Here is a 20,394-nt window from a genome sequence, read left to right as displayed (position 1 = left end):
CAGGTCTTCTGATTTACAGGGGGATGGAGCAGGGGATAGGGTTTGGATCTTATCACATTCTTTCTGAGACTGCTAATGGGCACCCCCCTTCGCTAGTTTTCCTCCACCACAGACAATACACACTAATTGGCAAATAGTGCTGTGATAGAGGCCAAGTCTCACTCCTGAGGTTTAAGCTGTAATTTAGAAGCAGAGCATGTGCTTTTAGCTTCATTTCATGCAGAAGAAATAATAATAATACAAAAAGCAGATTAAAAAGAAGTTGAAGAAAAAGATGTTTCAAAGTGGAAGGGTGTCTGTCCATCATGTGGAATAAGGAAAAGTTTGTGGCAAGGGTTTGGACACCATCTGGTAACTAAAACCTCAAGAGGTTTTAAGGGACACAAAGAGCATTCTTAGTTGTGTCAAGAAATAAGGCAGAAAATAAAGCAACATATTGCCTCATGTGGTGATCTGAGCTCCTGGATGAAGGCAATGGAAGAACGAAAAACACAAAGAACTTGGAGAGCAAACATTCAGCCAGGGAAAGGATGGGCTTAATCATAAAACTGACATTCAAGACTGCACCTAAGAAGTTCAAAAGAGGTAAACCAAAGCTTAAAGCTGAAAATGATAATCTATAGCAAAAGGCTGAAAAGCACTCAGCTGCCATAGTAATTCTAATGCACCAAAACACCATCCGAGAGGGAAGTCCTAGTGTAGCCAAGACCAGAATTAGGAAGAGGAATGCAAGTGGTTAACACCTGATCCTGTTAAGGAGAGATGACTGTTGATTGGTCTGTCACTAATTTAAAAAAAAAAATAAAAAAAAATCCACTTTCACTAGATTTTCTATTAAAAGGTTTTCTACTGGAAGCTCCAGGGGAATTTCAACAAGATTTTTTTTCCAATTACAGTTCAGTGTTAAAAAAACCAACCCAAAGAAAACAGACCCAATTCATTCTGGAGAGAATTCAATCCGGTTAGACAATGCTGGCAAGATACAGCTTGTGCATGGAATCATGGTTGCTGAGGAATCAAAATTGCAGACCTGCTCCCTAAACTCTTAGCTGAGAAAACACACATAAATCAAGAAAATGAAAATAATTAATAGGGTGTATGGCCACTCTGGTTTTCATTATCAGTTTTCCAAATCTAGTTTCTTGTCTTAGTAGAATTAAACTTGTTTAACCTTATTTGGGACTGAAAGTGATTTGAGAGTGATGTGAAGAGACAAGATTTCCTACCCCAGGACTTCTCTGAGTGCCTCACACTACCTACATCATGTTGAAGACCCCAAGGTCTTTGGCTTTTTACATCACTAAGCCAATCAGTTAGTGGTTGTAAGTTACATGCTTTTCAACATTCACGAAATTGTCCAACATTTGCCTGAAAACTATCAGTAAAAGAAAGTTTAAGCAAAAAAAAGAGCTTTTGAAAAAATATTTTCATATTTTAAGCTGTAACTCAAAGAAATTGCTTGAGAGCGTAACCTCAAAGGTCTGTCTCTTGTACTTGTTAAATGCTTAGCACAAATAGATAATCTCAAGGACATAATTCTATACAAATGATAAACCATAAACCAGCAACCTTCCTGATCTCTTTGTGCACAGAAGCAGGCTGCAAAATCAGGGTTTGGAATAAACATGGTGTGAAAACCTTTTAAATAGCAAACAATTGTGCCCCTTTTGGTGAAAAGATAACACAGGGCTCAACAAAAATGCAGGAGAAGATTTTTTAATTTTATTTCCTTGAGCTGGGTGAGATTGTTGGTTAATTATGCTGCTTTACATTTTTCACCTCCCTGGAACTACAGACAATGCGGACTCACCTGTCAGGAAAAGAAATGGTCTGCTTTGCCGTTTACTATGTGTGCTCCATTTAGAAGAAACCCTGGCCTCCAATGTTCTACCATCTCCTCTCAAGCCACTTCCCCGTGATCAGGAGTCTGAGATATATGGCAGGTGTTTGTTCTTCTGAGGAGTTATTTTTTTGTTCCACCATCAGTATATAGAGCATGACAGTGACATTGGGTCTGCTTTCTGCCACGATGACAAACTTTGCTTGCTTGTCACAAGGGAACCTCAGAGCAATGCAGGTTTTAATCTAAACAGTAGCAATAATTAATAAAAGATGCATTATTTTTCTGGTTGCTCTTACCGACAAGAGTGCGTTTTCTTGTCCTGACTCCTCCACAGTCCCCATTACATGAAGAAAACTTTGACCAGTTTGTAAACTGACAGTCATCTTGGCAGGGAATCTGGCACATCTGTGTTAAGGATGGTAATGGGCCAGAGTATTTAAGGCACTCACTGATGTCAGCCTGTCCTCCGTCTTGTCTGCGACAAGTAATTGCTGGAAGCAAAAAGGGATGGAGTTTAATTCAGCAGTTTTTTCATGAATGTCTCTATTCAATTTAGTAAGTCTACAATATTCTACCATAAAATCACATTGAAAACCCAGAATAGCTATACAACAACCTAATATTTGCAATCAGTTATATCTTGAATGAATACATCTGATATTTCTTTTTTGAGATTCTGTTTAAATTTTTATTTATCAGGACTTACCAGGAAAAAAAAAAATCTTACAGACAACTGTAAATATTATAAAGGCTGCACCATATTATCCACACCTGTTAAACCACTTTTCACATTATCATTTTTCCTACAGATATAGCCTATAACTCAGACATTAAAAAACATGCAATGCCATTTTAAGTAGCTGAATATTGTATAAGCTATAAAGTTGTATCAGCGGCATATATTTTATAAAAAGGGACAGACAAAATTTAAAAACATATTTGAGTTCTGGATACCACTTAACCACCCACAACAGTATTGCTGCCTGATGTTCTATAGCAATTTTTAGTCTTGAAAAAGGGTTGCAGGACAAAACATGTTTGCTAGGCATGGAGTATCAGTCAATAGGGCTACAATGTTTTCTAACAGGATAGCCATATCCTGAATAAAAGCTTCTTACTTATAAGAAAAAAAATAGTTTCTTAAGAAAACTTCAGGTGGCACAAAAGGAAGGAGTTGGAACACAGCAGTTTACAAAGAATAACGCTGCTTCATTAATATAGTCTTTAACAATGCTCTAATATTGTTCCTGATGGATAATTTTAATTTTAACATGGTTGCTTATCTATTATTCTAACCTCAGCCTCAGTAAATCTAATTTTATTTCCTTGCCCAAAACAACATAAAACTTATTTTGCAGTAACAAGATTGGAAACTTCTAGTTGTTTACGCAATAGAATTATATTAGTGCTTCTTGGCATCTGACAGCACACAGTATATGCTGTGTCTCATAATGACTGTGAAAATAATTTGGGTCACCAATTGTTGCAGTAACATTGCATCTGAACACAATAAATCATTCTGTTTACGTACAAGGGAATATCATATTTTATATTATACTCCGTTCCGTAATTTAAGCATAGTACTTCAATTGTACTGACAACAATTGTTTTATTGGTATGTGAATTGAAAAAAAATGTAAATTTTACTAACAAAACTATTATGGCATAATCATGTTCAACTGTTGGAGAAAAATGGGATTTGAATGCAAAGTTTCAAAACAAAACAGAAAACTGGCTATGAGTGACTATTTCCTCCTGGAGGAAGAAGGAAGAATATTTGAGGAAACTTTTTCTTTTTTTTTTTTTTTTTAGATTGTTGTAAGGTAATTGTAAAGGTTTAGCAACCTATGATTTCTGAAAAAAGTTTTTTTGTCTGATAGTTCTAAACTAAATTTCTACCTCATGATGTAGGAAGTTGAACTTGATGACTCACGTGGTCCATTTCATCATGTGGCTACTAAAACATATCCAAAAGTCCCAAGTGAATTGTTTTTGCCACATGTCTGTGGTAAAACACTGTGAAAGGGAGGGGGGGTTGTTTTTCCAGAGATGCTAAGCAAACTTAGGACTGCCCTTTGGAGCAGGGCTGCCAGCACTGTTTGTAATAGGCTCAGTACTGCATTAAGTTGTGCTTATTGGGGGACTGAGCAGCTGTACATTGCCTAATACAATTATTTTGTCAAATCCTATTATTATTGGTGTAGTTTACATGAGGAAACCCTTTTTTCCTTCAGATACAATTATAGTGATTCAATTAGCAAAACTGAATATCTGAAAATCGAAAATCCATACAATAACTATTTTAAGGATGTGTTAACTGTACCTACGATAGGATTTCTAAAATTATACAAATATTTTGGAAAAACACGTCAAACCAATATCCTCCAATACAAGCCTAGGCTATGGTTTTGGATTCTTGTGAGATACTCTTCTCTGCTAATAACACACATTGGTTTCCCCAAGGTAAAAACACAGTTCAGACTAGTTTTACCATGTGGAAATTCACAGAGGTCAAACCTAAATCCTCTGTCTTGGGTTTGACCTTGGGCATGTGCATCAGCAAAACTAATTGCATTATCTTCACTGCATTCTCAGGGAGATATAGGCCACCATTTTTAGCAATGAAAACTATACCTAGTCAAGGGCTAAAAGACAGTCCACTGATTAACCCAGTAACTTTTAATAACCTTCTTCAAAAGTTTAATACCCATTTTAGATACTGCCTCTTCATCTAGTCCTTTGTTAGGCCATAAGCATTAACCATTGAAGAATATACATTCTTTCTAGCTAAATTGAGTTTTTCTAAAGCCAATAATCGTTCCCTCATCTTTCTTGGTTATTAAACATTACTCCGTGGGCAGCTATCCACTCTGTCATAAATTTTTTCAGACTCATATTAGTGCATCTAATTTACATCAAGCAGACCCAGGTGAGAAGCTCCTCTGAGGATTAACACTTTGGGTTTTTTCCAGATTAACTGTCAGTTGTACTGTAGCAATCAAAGCAGGAAAACTTTTCATTCTTGAGACCTAAATATTTCACCTTAATAACAACACATATAAGAGGACAGCTTAGCATACCAAATCAGTTCCTGAATTTTAATTTTCACAGTGCTTGTCCATTACTATTTGTGTTACTTCTCGTTGACAAGACCTGGATGATTGGCTCTATATTCCATTTTCCTATTGTTATTCTACAGATTCAAGTATCAATTTGAAAGGTTTATACTCCTTGTGACCGTTGAAGAGTGGGTATTTTTCCATTACTTAAAGTAGGGGTTTTGACAACTGTATATATTCCATTAATACATTCTTTTGGCCAGGTAAATGTCTTACTCAACATCTGAAATGCTCTTACTGTTAGTGGAGTTCCTTTTTTCACTCACAACCTAATGTCGGCAAACTCATCCCCTGCCTCTCTGATCAAACCCATGGTTCTTTAATTATATTCTGTAAAAGTCACTGAGATCGATGATTAACTCACTATACAGAGAAGTGTCTTCAACTACTGTAAAGCCATGCAGAGCCAGACTAATTACTCTGCCTACACAACCATGTTATATTTATTACAGACATTAGCAGTAAGTGGAAAGAGCATGGTTCTTCTATTACTGAATTAAGCTCAAGTAATTGTTAAGTGAAAACATAAAACAGGAGTACTGCTAACAGAAAAATCAAATTTAACATGGAAACCATTCACTTACAAAATTGTTTCGGTATTTAACAATTATTATCTCCCAGAAGAAAGGTGTGAAATAAACGCAGACTAAATTTTCTAGACAAGGGACTTTGATGTAATTAAAATTTTATCTGATAGCATTGTTTCCACCAAGCCACAGGGGACTACAGGCTAATATATTTGTTGTTGGCATAATGAAACACTAAGACTGATTTGAGCAAGTCTTGTTATGTGTGGGTTTATATAAAAACCTTGCCAGTGTTCCCATCATTAGTATACTTCATTGAGATTTCACTGAGATGTGAGATTCAATGACCCCTACACCTAAAAATTAAAGTATTTTATAAATGAACGTGCTGTATGTCCTTTGTTTTACAACACAGTTGTGATACCATTTTTTCAATTGTTAAGTATTTTTAGCAAAAAAAAAATTCTGATTCATTTCTAGAAAGGCAAGAATTATTTCAGCACATTAACTTTTCTTACACCTACTATCAGTGCTGCCTAGGCTATGATTTCATTTATGTTTATTTCTTTTTCTGTGGGACTAGACACTACATGATGAAATGTTTCTATCACGAGTATCTTAAGCAGGAGAAGGTGCCAATAATATTGTGAAAATATAAGCCTGATCGTTCTTTATGTGCCAAAGAGAATAACAATGTGTTTCTGCCGAATAAAGTTGTCTGGAGATTCTGGCTCTTGTTTTGTCAACAAAAAATTAATTTCTCGTGTAAATACTGCTCTTGAGCACTGTTGTCCAAATACTTACTTCAGTACAAAACCTGAAGCTGCCAGTTGTCCTTTGCAGTGACTGAAATACAAACCAGGTGATAGGGCACTCTCATCTGTTAAGTCTCGACGACGTTAAAATAGTAGTTTAGAGCTCCAGGAAGGAGCAGCACCCCTTCATGATTTTGTCTCCCTTCTTGTGCTTTCAATGAGGTCATGAAACCCCCACAAGAGCGAATCCCTCCCCATATACATAAGCAATGCCCAGAGAGGGAGGCTGCTGTCCCTGCTTAGCCACAGCAAGAGGAAAGCGCTTTTGACCACCAGTTCTGCCTCCGTGCCTCCCCACGGCTGAAACAAGCCTGCAAGGCCTCCTTGTGTGCTCACGGCCATCCTGGGAAGCTTCCTCCAATTCCCCTGCTCCACTGCCTTTCAAATAACTCTACATATGCCCTGCAAATGAAGAATAGTGAGAGCTCAGGATCAGCTCTTTAATAATGGCCAATTCCCAGAGACACCAAGTACAGCTACTCAGATATTTTCTCTGACAGCCAGGTTACTTAAGCTTCTGCTTAAATTTTATAAATAACTTTTCTCTTGCTATTACAGCATATGCTGACAGATTTCACAATTTTCGTCCTATTCCTCCTTCCAAACTTGCGGAAGATTTATGGTGGCAAGGATTGGAGGCTGTGCATTCTTTTGCAAATTGCTTTTTGGTCACTGGGATAGCCCTTACCATGTGCATCCATCCATATACATCATGATGTGATTGGGCTATTGCGGTTTGGGCACTTGAGCTTCTCGTCTGCTACATGTCCTCTTCACTGGCATTGAGATGCATCCAACACGCCCTACTTAAATCTGCAGAAGCTACTGGCAAAACAAGCCTTTTTAGTAAGTAAGTTTCCTAGGCTTTCCTATACAATTCAAAAGGGATTTGAACAGTATTTCTAAGTTCTTTCAGAAGGCACTGGAGCTGAGGTTTACCGACACAGATTTTTTAAGATATGAGCATAACACATACCTGCCTAAGTTGTTCACAATTTCAAACTTCATACATTAATCTATTTCACTGAGCAGACCAGTACTTTGTAGTTATCTATGTGCTAATAAATGTCAGCCTTAAGAATACAAAGTATTATCTCTTAGCACACCCTAGCTGGAGTAGGTTCCTCTCACAGGAAGTTTTATAGCCCACATCCCCATCAAATACTAGTAGCCTGGCTTTATCAAGCATTTACTCTCTTGTTCTAGTTTTTGTAATTTGTTTGGTATTTTTTATTTGCCAACACTCTGTCCCTCTCTCTCCTGGGTTTCAGATGACTCATCAAGACATCTGGTCAATTTACTTTTGTTAATTGAGAAACAGCTTATGAAAATAAACACCACATAAATGGAATTGCAGGCTGGGATAGATTTAATTTTCTTCATAGTAGCTTGTATGGGGCTATGTTTCGGATTTGTGCTGAAAACAGTGTTGATAATACAGAGACGTTTTTCTTATTGCTGAGCAGGGCTTACACAGAGTCAAGGCCTTTTCTGCTCCTCACTCCACCCCACCAGCGAGCAGGCTGGGGGTGCACAAGAAGTGGGGAGGGGACACAGCTGGGACAGCTGACCCCAACTGACCAAAGGGGTATTCCATACCATATGACGTCATGCTCAGTACATAAAGCTGGGGGAAGAAGAAGGAAGAGGGGGACATTCGGAGTGATGGCATTTGTCTTCCCAAGAAATCGTTACGCGTGATGGAGCCCTGCTTTCCTGGCGATGGCTGAACACCTGCCTGCCGATGGGAAGTAGTGAATGAATTCCTTGTTTCGCTTTGCTTGCGTGCGCAGCTTTTCCTTTACTTATTAAACTGTCTTTATCTCAACTCACAACTTTTCTCATTATTACTCTTCTGATTCTCTCCCCCATCCCCCCATGGGGGAGTGAGCGAGCAGCTGGGTGGGGCTGAGTTGCCGGCTGGGGTTGAACCATGACACAGTGAAATATGGTTTTTCTCTACATTTCTTGTTCCTGTTGGATAGGGTCAAAAGGAAGTTTCAAACTCCTTGATGATGCATCCATAATATCCACTCTTGAGGGTTTTGAACAAGAGACAGAAGTCTTAAGTTACTGCAATTCTATAATACATTCCTGCCCTGCTTATCCACGGTTAAAAGGTATTTTACCAGTGATATGACTGCAAATTTTCATTCATCATAGAAATTCAATGCAATTGTCATGACTATCTGCATTGTTCAAATAAGGTTCATGACTATAACAATGAATTTGTTGTTCAGGTATTAAATGCTATGTTACTATGCTTAATTTAGATATAAATACCTGTCCATAATTTGCATGAATAATTAACAAAGTTTTCTTTAAAAAATTGTAAAAATAATCTGTTCTTAAAACAAAAACAATAAAACACCAAACCCTTTTTTTCTCCTTCCTCTGCATTGACCCATGTTCTAATTTTCTGACAAGTTCATTTAAACTGATATGATTTGTAACAAAACCCTCATTATACAAGACAGCTAGAAACAGAGCTGTCTTTAACAATGAATCACAATTCTAAACTTTATGATTCACCCAAGTATCTCTTTTTCCAAAAGACCGATGTGATAAAAAAGCTGAAGAATGGAAATGTAAATAGTAAAGCTGTCATATAAAGCAAGGCGTGTATATGCTGTAGTTACTCATAGACTCTTAAGATCAGACACCTAACCAGTCATTTTTAATCATTTCTAACTTCTAGTTTTTCCTTCAGATTTAATTATCTTTCTAACTAAAATATGAACAGTGCAGACTATTTTGTTCAAAATAAACCGCTAATGAATGCATAGTCAGATGTGCCTTTTCCCTGGTGTACATTCCTATTCTTTCTTATTTAACACATTTGCTGATACATTACGTGTTACAGTGTGCGTAGGCAATCAGATCAGATATAGGATAAACTAATAGCATTGACAACATCCCCTTACACTGAAAAACAGGAACAGAGAACTGTTCTCACATACAAGAATGCAATTACTTGCTCTACTGAGTATCGACATGAAATGAAAGAAGAATCCACAGGAAACCAAAGGGCTGAGATTACTTCTATAAGATTATTGTTTCACTTTGTCATCAAAAGTAAATTACCACAAACAGATGAATGAATGTGTGATTTCTGCATTCATGAGCATCACAAATTTGAGAAATAACTCTTTTTCAATTGAAAAAGAAATGCTGCTATGTCTACATTTTCACAGTATGGTAAACATTTGTACAGAAATCACCAACAAACAGTTAAATGATCTGTTCAAAATATATTTATTCCAGTATCACATTATAAATGCAATATCAGAATGTTACCAAATAGATTTCATATTTCAGTGTTTAGCATTTTCTGGTTTTGGGGTGGTTAAAAGGACTTGCACAGTAGTAGCTCAGTCTTTTGTGTATCTACATCACAAAATAATCTTTAAATAAATGATTTGTAGTACAGAACTTTTAATAACATATTGTCATGCAAAGTTTTCCACAGCCTGTAGAAACTTTATTTATGACAAGCCAAGTATGCAGGCAGGAGCCAAGAATTAGCAGGGAGAGGGGACAAACCCTCTTCCAGAGTCTTCCTTCAGAAACTGGTGAAATCTTTCTAATACTGTCCAGACAGCCAGGTGCTTGCTTTCAGGTCAGTCTCCCTTCAGCGAGCACCTTGCATGAAATCGACTCTTTTGCAGGGGACCAAACAAAATAATGTGCACCACACATCACCATTTTCATGGCAGAATTTGAAATGTAAGAGGGAAAAGGAAATATGTTAATGCCCTGTGTAGGAGATAACCTATATAAAACAAATAAAACACACTATCCATGTTCAAAATGCGATTTTCTGAGGTGCAAAGTAAATAAAACTTCAACCAATAACCTCTAGAACGGCAGAAGTATGTTTTCCAAAGTGAAAGTTACTTTTGTGCAAAACTTCAACTATTACTTCCAAGTCATATTAATTGGAAAGGTGTTCAAGAGAACAGAAAATATTTTACTTTTCTCAATCTAAAGAAAAGCTTTACTAGTTTAGTTAGCTGCTACAGAATATTGTTTTACATTACTGAGCACAAAAGTAAAAGATACATTCAACAGTTAGGTATTAAAACACTGAGACATGATACATAATACTTACATAATGTAAGTTTGAAACTTACATTTCCTGTTAATTTACATAATTTACATCAATGGGAAAAATATTGGGCCAAAAAAGTCTCTGTCTTTAATGCCTGTAACTTTTACCACTGCAACAGGCTAGACAATATTTAGATTCATATCTAGATACTTGGACTGTGGCACAAATAATCTTTGGTTCTCCAACTTAAATAACTTTCTCTGTGAGTTCTACAATAAAATTTACACATTGGATAGACTTAATAAAAAGCAAGAGCAAACAAAAATGTCCACTTTCTAACAGTTGATCTCAGAAACATTTACAGAATTCTACCAAAACCACCTGCTTTCTTCAGGCTTAGCTGCTCCCAGTGTTCTTAAATAATGATTCCTCAACCTGCCACTTGACCACATTACACTAGAGAACTACTTCTATTATATCTACTTGTAGGAACAAGACTACTGCTTGCATACATCATCCTTTGCAAGATCAAACTCTATGTAGTACCAGAGGGAAATTCTGCCAATCTATTTTACCAAATCTGAAAACTGCATGCCCAGTAATTCCAAAATAATGTGTTACTCTGTATGTCTGTGTACTGCACATGATTGAAATTACAGTTTAAAAAAAGGAAACTCTCGTCATGCACAAGAATAATAAAAAACAATTTGCATGCAGTACAGTTAGCTATCTTTCTTTGTTAACTGACTTTGAGGCAAAGTCAAGAGATTTAGTTACTACCATGCAACTACAGAAGACAACATTTTGTACTATCTGAACTCCTACCATCAAAGACAGAAATCTTATTTTCTCAGTGTGTAATCTGAATGTATCCTCCAGAGCTGCTAGAAATAAATTGCATTAGTGATAGACCTTCGAAAGAATTACCACAGCCAGAAGTCTTTTGTATTAGCAGGCAATACCTTCAGGTTTCATTTTGTGGTAAGCCCTAAATTGATCTCCTGTAGCACTTTCTGAGTAAGTGGTAGGAGTTACTAGCTTAAGATTTACTCTATGACTTTTTTAAGTATACCATAACCTCCTTTAACTGCAAGGAAGTTAATGACCAGAACATTTCACTTCTGCAGTTAGCAGTGTCCTTGCTCAGGAATTCCACAATCTGCTGAGCCAATATTGTTTTAATGGATAGGAGTTTGCACTCAGAAAAGGCAAAAAAAAACCCCAAACCTTCCTGGAATTTAGGGCTGACTAGTAGTTCAAAGCAATTCAATTACTGCAACACAGTAAGTAGGACTGTAATTATTTTCATATTGAATTTATTTAATGCACCTAAAAAACTGTCTCCTGACTAAACAGAGTCACAGATACATAGTTCTGTTAAATCCACAAAACTGTCTATGAAGGCAGGTGACGGTAAAGCTGGATAGGGATACTAAAATTATTTGTTATCAAATGGAAATGGTGGAAAAACGTCTGAATCACTGGGCTCGAAGGGTCAGTGGTTTTGAAGTCCAGCCAGCAGCTGGTTAAAAGTGCTGCACCTCAGTGGTTAATTCCAGGGCCAATTCTGTTTAGCATCTTTAACAACCTGTACAGAAAGCATCCCACACCAGTTTGAGAAGAGCAGTCAATACCTACCTGGAGGGTAGGGCTGCCATTCAGAGGACCTTGACAGCCTGGAGAGATGGGCTGGCACTGAACTTTAACAGTGTAAATGCAAAGTACTGCATCTCTCATGCTCCCATTGCTCTCTACAACTACCTAATTCGAGGGTATAGAGAAGAGAGAGCCAAACTGTTCTCAGAGATATACAGTGAAAGGATAAGGGGCCACAGACACATATTGCAGCAAGGGAAATTTCAGCTTAGATATTAGGAAAAAAAAAATGTAGTGCTAGACTGGACAAGCACTGGAGCAAATGACCAGAGAGGCTGTAGAATCTCCATCCTGAGAGATACTCCAAACTTATTGAGACATGGTCCTGAGCAAACAGCTCTAGGCTGGGTGGGATCTAACTTTGAAACTGGACCTGCTCTGGGTGGAAGGTTGGACCAAGGGACCTCCAGAGCATCCTTCCAACTCAAATTGGAAGGAACTTAGGTTCTCCAATCCTAAATTTTCAAACAAACACTTACAGGGAGCAAAAGTCTTATATTTAGTCTATGGATATACCCATAAACATGTCTTTACAGCCACATGAAAAATGTCATTTTCACAGGTGAATTTATGCAACCATTTTCACAAAAAGAAGCATGTAAAGTCACCCATCCCTTTTTTTTTTCTTCTTTTTGAAAACATACTTTCCACAAACACCTCTACCAACTTGCTTCAGGTAAGGATACTGAAATAAACTGAACAAACAATACCATAAAATTAGTCACTAATGTGGTATCTATACTTAAAAATAAATTAATACTGATATGTTATGAATAAAACATTTGCCAAATACTGGTTGAGATGCACCCTACCATATTAGCATTCAGTATTTTCCTTTGCTGATGCACATAAAGATAGATGAAATTAATGTTAGGTTAAAATGACTAAAATTTTAGGCATTTCCCACACCAGTGCAGCTATAGATTTCTGAGGAATATATAACAGAAACAAAGGGTCTAACCTCTTGCTTGTAGCCCAGGTCCACAAGTCTCATGTGCTCCTGGACTGTCTTGGCGCACATACCACGGTACTAGCTGGCACCTGCGCCACTTGTGGGTCTTCCACCTGAAATAAGGGGAGAAACAATCGACTTCAAACAATCCATCTAAACTTGTAGCAATCAAAACTGAGGCAGCACAAGTGCTAGATGGTATTAGAAACCACTGTAAGCTATTTTTTATTATTACTAACTAATCACAGCCAATTCACAACAAACAGCAACAATACCGTCAACTTTTCCCTCTTTCCTGTTAACTTTTTTGCTTCTTTTAGGATTAGGCCATTAAGAACACAGGGAAGGAAGGAGGAGGTGGAGGAGGGAAGAGAAAGCAAACATATATATTTTCAAGGATTTCAAAGTACAAAGGTACATTAACACTACCTAACAAATACACAGTGAATACAAACCACAATGTGAGGATTATACATAAATACAAACCATTAACACACTTATACAAGATGTGAGCAAGAAATTTCAATAAAGAATACTATACAAAATAATGAAATGATGTGACTTGCATACCCATTTAACAGAAGAACTCCTTTGCTATGGATTTATATCTGAGCATGCTCAGAGTATTTTACCAGTCAACAAAATGACATTATAAAATTTGAAAAGTGGATTTAGTGAAGTGACACTAACATCTCATAAAAACAACATGGACCCATTAAATAAGGATGTTTTAAATACCAGCAGGCCCTAATAAACCTCCTCTCTTTCTCACTTTCCCTTCCTTCCTTTTTTCCACCTATATCAGCAAAGCAAAGATGTGTTGAAGTTTCCCAAATACACTCCAGAGATAAGACTCCAGGGTTGATTTCTGGTTCACGCAGTACTGAGAGTGTCTTTTGGCAGTAAATACTGTCACATATAGGTGTTAGCGCATTTCTTTCTCTTTTCCTTCTTTCCTCTTTCCCTCCCTTTCTTACCCTCCCTTAGGCATGCCTTGCAACACAACAACAAATGGAGCAATTCTGCCTTGCTTGAAGCACAAACAACTCTTGGAGTTACAGACAAAGATGAGGTCAGATGAGCAAAGTCTTTTTGTTTTGTTTTCTCAAATTTCGAATGATATGATTACAAGGGTAAAGTTTTCACAACAAAGAAATTCCTTTGCATCTTCCAAATACTATCCTAAAAGGAGCAATCAGAAGCAAAAAGGGACCCCAGCTACAGCAAAGCATTGGGACAGTGGGTTTAAATGACTGTGAGGGTGCCTCAAGCAATCCCAGAGCACCTGGGGTCTCGAGTAGCTGAATGGCAGCACCTTACAAATGTGGAGCCACCCAAGACATCCAACACAATGTGAATATGGGCCCAGACCATATCAAAATAAAACACAGACAAAAAGAACTTGCAAAAAGCTTTGATAAAAAATGCAATATTGTGCTGCTTAAATTATTCTATCATTAATACAAACTGCTACGAAACTTTTACAAAGTTCCCTTCTAGTGCTGCAAAATACCCTAGACCTTAAATATAACCAGGCAAGTCTGGCTATTGTCACATCTCTGAAATAATCCACAGTTGTCTGAATTACTCAGAGCGGGGGAAAAAAAAATGCTACATCCACAGCTCAAACCATCGACTGCTCTCATGTTTAAAATTGTCTCGGTGGTTTTGCACCTCAAGTTTCATTGTAACTTGCCTCTGCGGGCCAGTATCTAAACTAAGGCTTGAGCCAAGCTGAGTGTGTGAGTCCATCTGTCACAGCATGTGTATAGGTCAGAAAGATGCTAAAGGAAATATACAGAAAATGTTTTTAGTATTAGTTTGCATTATGAAATTTAACTCACCTCATCTACCACTCCTTAGCAACTCTTCTTCTCCCCAGTGCATCATCATGCTCTAGCTCAGGTAAAATTTGATACTAATGATACTAAAGAAATGAGGAGTAGCCAGCATTTTAAAAGATAAAACTCTGACTCTGGTATTGACTAGAAAAAGTTCTCGAGCTATATTTCTCTGATGTTTGAAGTACTGATTTTGGTAGCTTCCCAGTACTGTTTTACATCCTTTCATATCTTTCAGTTATATACAGTGTGATCTCCTAATGAATTTGCAAAGATAATTCTTACCAGATGATGAAAGCAACACATTTCTTTAATCTCAATTTGTTTTGGCTAAAATAAGCTTAAATTCTATTTGCACCACTGCAACAGAGAGGGGTTTCATGGGAACTAGCAGGTGTTCTTCTCTAGCCACTGGAGAAACAGAGCATTGGCTTCCAATTCAAACATATTTATTATTCATCAAAAAAAACCCTCTTTTTTTTTTTTTTTGTCAAGTAAATCCAACCAACTGCATCAGAATTTTCTAAATTTTGTCTGTACCTACTTGTCTGTATCTAGACTTTCCCATGCCACTCAGACAGATGTACAAAACTGCCCGAAAATTTTCTTAAGCAGTTATGGTGGAGATCCCCACCTATTGGAACAGTCCTCGTCATTCTCTGGTGAAGATGCAGTCAACACACAGAATTTTGTACATTAGGCAATATATCAACTGTGGACTATGTCAGGGCTGACTGGGATGGAAAGATGGAGGATACAGTGCATGGCACAGCATGGCAGCAGAACTCAGCTCTCCTAAACAGATGAGGCTGCATTTCAGTGCTTTGGATCATTTAGAAAGGAAGATTTTTTTAATTGTATAGAATTTCAAAATAGTTGCTAAGAAAGATTTATCCTAGAAAGTAATTCTTAGAAGTTGCAATGTTCCTGCAAAGGAACTGGAACAAAATGAACTAGTGATTCACTATGGGCCCAACTGAGTCTACAGATCTGTTCTGAAACCTTGATTTAGCTACGTATCCTATTTTTCCTAAGAAGTAGAATTCAACAAGCTTTTGAGGTAGTACAAGTTGAAAAATCATGTCTGAGCTGTCTCTGCTTGATTTAGACTACCTGTAGCTATAGCAGACGGGAGAAGCTTCACACTCCTTTTCCTCGAACAAGGAGTCCGGGCACTCACGACCACCGTTGGCGGGGAGCTGGATGATGACTCGGTGACGGGACTGCTTCTTTACTGCGACACCTCCTGCAAAGAGTAGAAGAGCTTATTTCTCCTGCTACTACATAGGAATAACAGTAATTAGGGGAAAAATAAGATTTAACATAACAGGTATTTGAGTCGATTGCTATAATAGTGACATGCTATTTTGTCCATAAGCAGAAAATTAAGCCAAATAGATAAAACACTTTAATCTCAGCTAAAGGCCAGGAAGCAGAACTAAACAGGAAGAAACAGTAGCAAGACTGAACAAATGAATATACAGCTGAAGTGAACACAGAGTTCAAGTGAACAAAAATTAAACCAGCTCAGTTTGCTGCTACACTTTACAGTTCAAAAGTGTAAATTTGCCCTAATTGTTTGCATGCAAAACCAGAAACAGAAGTTAATGGAAAGAAATTATTATATTTCACAATTTTTCCATTCAGTAAATGACTCAATCAGAAAATCTGCTTGCCTTTTGCTTATCTCCACAGCCAGGAATATAACAAATTTAATTTACAGTCTTGGTTCTCTCCAGGCTGGGCTTTAATTCTGCTCCCTATACCCTTGTTTCCCACCTGGGACTAGCATTACCCTATCTAGATACACAAAAAATACTCCAAAAGAGCATCCTTTACATTTAAATGTGAAGTTTTATTTCCCACTCTGGAATTAATTTACAGTTTACAGTTTTTAATTATTATAGTCATTCATTATTAACAATAAACAGTAAATAGTTCCTGTAGGGATTTTGATTCCAGTCATCTTCAGATATCAGTTCTTCAGAGAGAAAATTAAGAACACAAATTTATATTAATTCCATAGCAATATCTAATACACAAATATTGTTAGGTAAAAATCTTGGATTTCTTTTTTTCTTTTTTTTTTTTTTTTTTTTTTTTCCAGAGAGCTGTAGCACAGACATTTGGCTGACTGGGTTGATATCAGCTTTGGGTGGGTTATTACAGCAGCTGCAGCTTGTCTGAACACAGAAGCGTGCTGGACCACGGCCAAACAATTGTAATTAGGAGAATCCCGGCGGTGGCTCTCCACCACCTGGCCGCTTTTCAACGCAGAGGAAACCCTCCACTCCCAAGTCAATCAGCTCCAGGAGGTGCCAGGAGCTGGCACAAGGGGCAAGACAGACGTGCAGCCCAGCAAAGCTGCTGACCAGCTTGCTGACACAAATGGGTAAAACCCATGAAGTAAAAATGGTTTGTGTAGTATAAAAAGAGTTTGACTCACTGAATAGACAAAAGGTCTGTATTGGTTCACAAATACCCTGTTTTTAGCAGCATACATGCTAGTTTGTAGTCAATATTCATGAAGATATGTTCATTGCATCAAGACCTTTCTTAAAACCCGCAGCAATAAGAACAGAAGAGGATGGCATTTCTGTCCAAGATGATCTGCCCCAACAAAAATATTTCAGAAAGAACCATTAATATTGCTGTAAAATAACACAGTATTTAATAATGAATAACTATTTCATGCATTCAGACTCAGTGGTCTTACTTCTCTGTTCTTTTTCAAAGGTTTTAAATCTAATCTTCTTAACCCCTTTTTTATTTGCGAGAATGCACTAAGCACTAATAGGAATTACTGCAAAAATTACTTTATGCTTGTGTCCTTTATAAAGCATAGAGAATTGGCCATGACATTCGAAGTGCGTATATTTGATGTAACAATATCTTACATTCTGATAACACGGTTGCTGTGAGTAATCACCATGTCCCACATAAGGATTAGCACCCCATGGAACTCAGGGTATTATAGACTTTGTCTGTAATAGTACATATTATAAAAATACCTCCTGTTAAGCTTAAAAGAGAAAAAGAGATAAGGCAGAAAAATGCGGGCAATATTAAACCAGTCATCACTTTAACTCTACGTACGATTTCAGTGTAATAAAAATTCAAGGGAGACCTGCACTGTTTTTAAGAGATTTGCCAAGTGTATTAAAATGGTATTGCAATGTATGTTTAAAACAGACCATTAATATCAACTTAAAGTCTGGTGATTTTTATTAACTTTCCTTCAGTTTTCCTTCAGTTTTCAGGGGTAGAATAAACCAGCACAGACAAAAGTGAAAGAGTTTTGCCAAAATTATATACATATGCACATTTCCTCTCTCTTCAAATATTGTTTCTGTAATTGTACAAGTATGTGTTTTGGTGTTACACTAAGAGATATGTGTCTGCTCTGTAACTAGTTATCACTTTATCAGTGGAAGATGCAAATGGGAGTTTGTAAAAGTAGGCAAAATTGGAAAAAAACCCAAACAGATGCGTATAGAAAATGTATAGAAAGAACTATTCTATTCAGCAAAAACACTACATCCTCCTTGCAGCTGCTCTATCAGCTATTACATGTCCTCTGTCAGAAAGAGATGTGTATAAGTATTCTGCCAAAAGTGATTGCTAGTCTGAGTTCTTTTTTTTTCCTTAAAAATCTGTCTACTAGCACACAATGGATAAAATTACCTTCTTGACATGAAGAAGGACACAATGTCCAGTCACTGAACGGAGTCACAATACAGTCCTTCCTACAGGGAAGCAGACAAGGCCTCACTGTTTCTGGTCGGAGGCTCTCAGGGCATCTAAAAAAAAACCCGAAAAAGAAGCATTATCAAATAAACAATCATTCTGCAGTGAAGTGGTGAATCACGAGAGGTACTGAATGCCTGTAGGCACATGAGCGGAGTGTTAGTTGCCCAGAATTCACCAGGATTGAGCTAAGAAATAAAAACTGTTAGAATTTAATTTTGGCTTGGAAGCAAGCCAAAAATGGTGCATTCTATATCTGGAGATTTAACTAAAAAACCCTCCATGATTCCTCACTCACCATTCCAGACTCTGCCTTTTGAGTATTATTTTCAAGCTTCCAAATGATTGTGAAGAAAAGCCATCTAGTTTAGATTAGCAAAATACATTTTTAGCTCTTCATAAATTTACCAGAAACATAAACTGTGGAAGGAGGCATATTTAAACTAAATAACATTGCTAACCCAGGAACAAATAGGTAGAAGCTGGCCATGATTATGATAGAAAACAGAAAAGGGTTTGAAACTGCCAGATCAATGAGACTGCGAAAGACTGTCAGGAAGGACAGAAAGCCTTGCTTGTTTTAGGAAGAGGCTTGATAAGCATATAAAAGGGATTATTGGACTGCCACATATGGGACTCATTAACCCAAGTAATTTTCCCCCATTCTGTGTTCCTATTATTTCACCAAGGACAAACTCTCTATGCTGCAATACTTGGTTTCAGACTGATGCAATAACTCTTGAAGAAGTACTGCAAATCTTTAAAATAATTTCAAAAGGACTATTGCCCTAAAAGTGCACAGAATGTGGACTGTCAGAGGATTACGTAAAGAGGTGAGAAAAACATCACATCTATATTTTAGAGCTTTTGGCTCATTGCAGAAAAATGTTACTATGACTAGCTTTTCCTCTTGTGCTGCTGGACATCTTGGACCAGAGAGATCAGAGGCCAGTTTTATATTTGGATTGGATCAGCTGCGGAAGCTTGGCTTGCGCAAGGCATCTTTCTTGCCAGGCTGAAGGGAGCGCGGACAAGCCTAATGATGAACTGCTGAGAAAATGTGGTCTCCGTGGTCAGTGGGGAACTACGCCTGTGTCAGTGTGGGAGGAGAAGCAGGCGGAAAGGAGAAGAAAAGTTGAGTAGCAGCTTTACAGGAACATGTTCTTCAGCAATAACACTTGCTAGTTCATGATTTCCATCAGTTGTCTCTGCATTTTCCTGTCAATTTACATAAAATTGTCCGAGTATGATCCATTACTGTGAAACAGCACGAACTTCTTGGTCCCCTCCTATAATGACATCTCCACCCTTTGTCTTTTCTTCCCTAAAATACCAACATGAAAGACCATAAAATATTATAGCTATAGCAACATAAATCTCCATCACCTCTCCGTAAGCTCTCTACATTCTTAAGTAAAATTGTGCCTTGTTTCTATGTGATTCATAAAATCAGATTATGTATGCATGGGTGTATTATATATAGAATCATAGAATCATTAAGGTTGGAAAAGACCTCTAAGATCATTGAGTCCAACCATCAACCCAACACCACCATGCCCACTAAACCATGTCCCTAAGCGCCTCATCTACACGTCTTCCAGGGATGGTGACTCAACCACTTCCCTGGGCAGCCTGTTCCAAGGCCTCACCACTCTTTCAGTAAAGAAATTTCTCCTAATGTCCAGTCTAAACCTCCCCTAGCGCAACTTGAGGCCATTTCCTCTCATCCTATTGCTAGTTACTTGGGAGAAGAGACCAACACCCACCTCGCTACAACCTCCTTCCAGGTATTTGTAGAGACCGATAAGGTCTCCCCTCAGCCTCCTCTTCTGCAGACTGGAGA

General features: G+C 37.6%; 1 protein-coding gene across 2 annotated transcripts in view; it reads right to left on the bottom strand.

Annotated features, from left to right (window-relative positions):
- The window catches only part of THSD7A (thrombospondin type 1 domain containing 7A), a 293,689-nt gene that overhangs the window by 43,075 nt on the left and 230,220 nt on the right, over positions 1-20,394 (bottom strand). For both annotated transcript variants that reach the window (XM_075143672.1, XM_075143673.1), the window contains 4 exons: positions 18,489-18,604; positions 15,918-16,050; positions 12,973-13,076; positions 2,140-2,334 (listed from right to left, as the gene is read on the bottom strand). In XM_075143672.1, coding sequence (XP_074999773.1) covers positions 2,140-2,334; positions 12,973-13,076; positions 15,918-16,050; positions 18,489-18,604 — 548 coding nt within the window. The remainder of the gene's footprint in view (positions 1-2,139; positions 2,335-12,972; positions 13,077-15,917; positions 16,051-18,488; positions 18,605-20,394) is intronic.

This window comes from Calonectris borealis, chromosome 2, assembly GCF_964195595.1.
Source record: "Calonectris borealis chromosome 2, bCalBor7.hap1.2, whole genome shotgun sequence".
In the NCBI taxonomy this organism is placed as follows: domain Eukaryota; kingdom Metazoa; phylum Chordata; class Aves; order Procellariiformes; family Procellariidae; genus Calonectris; species Calonectris borealis.
This window is presented reverse-complemented; position numbering and strand designations above follow the sequence as displayed.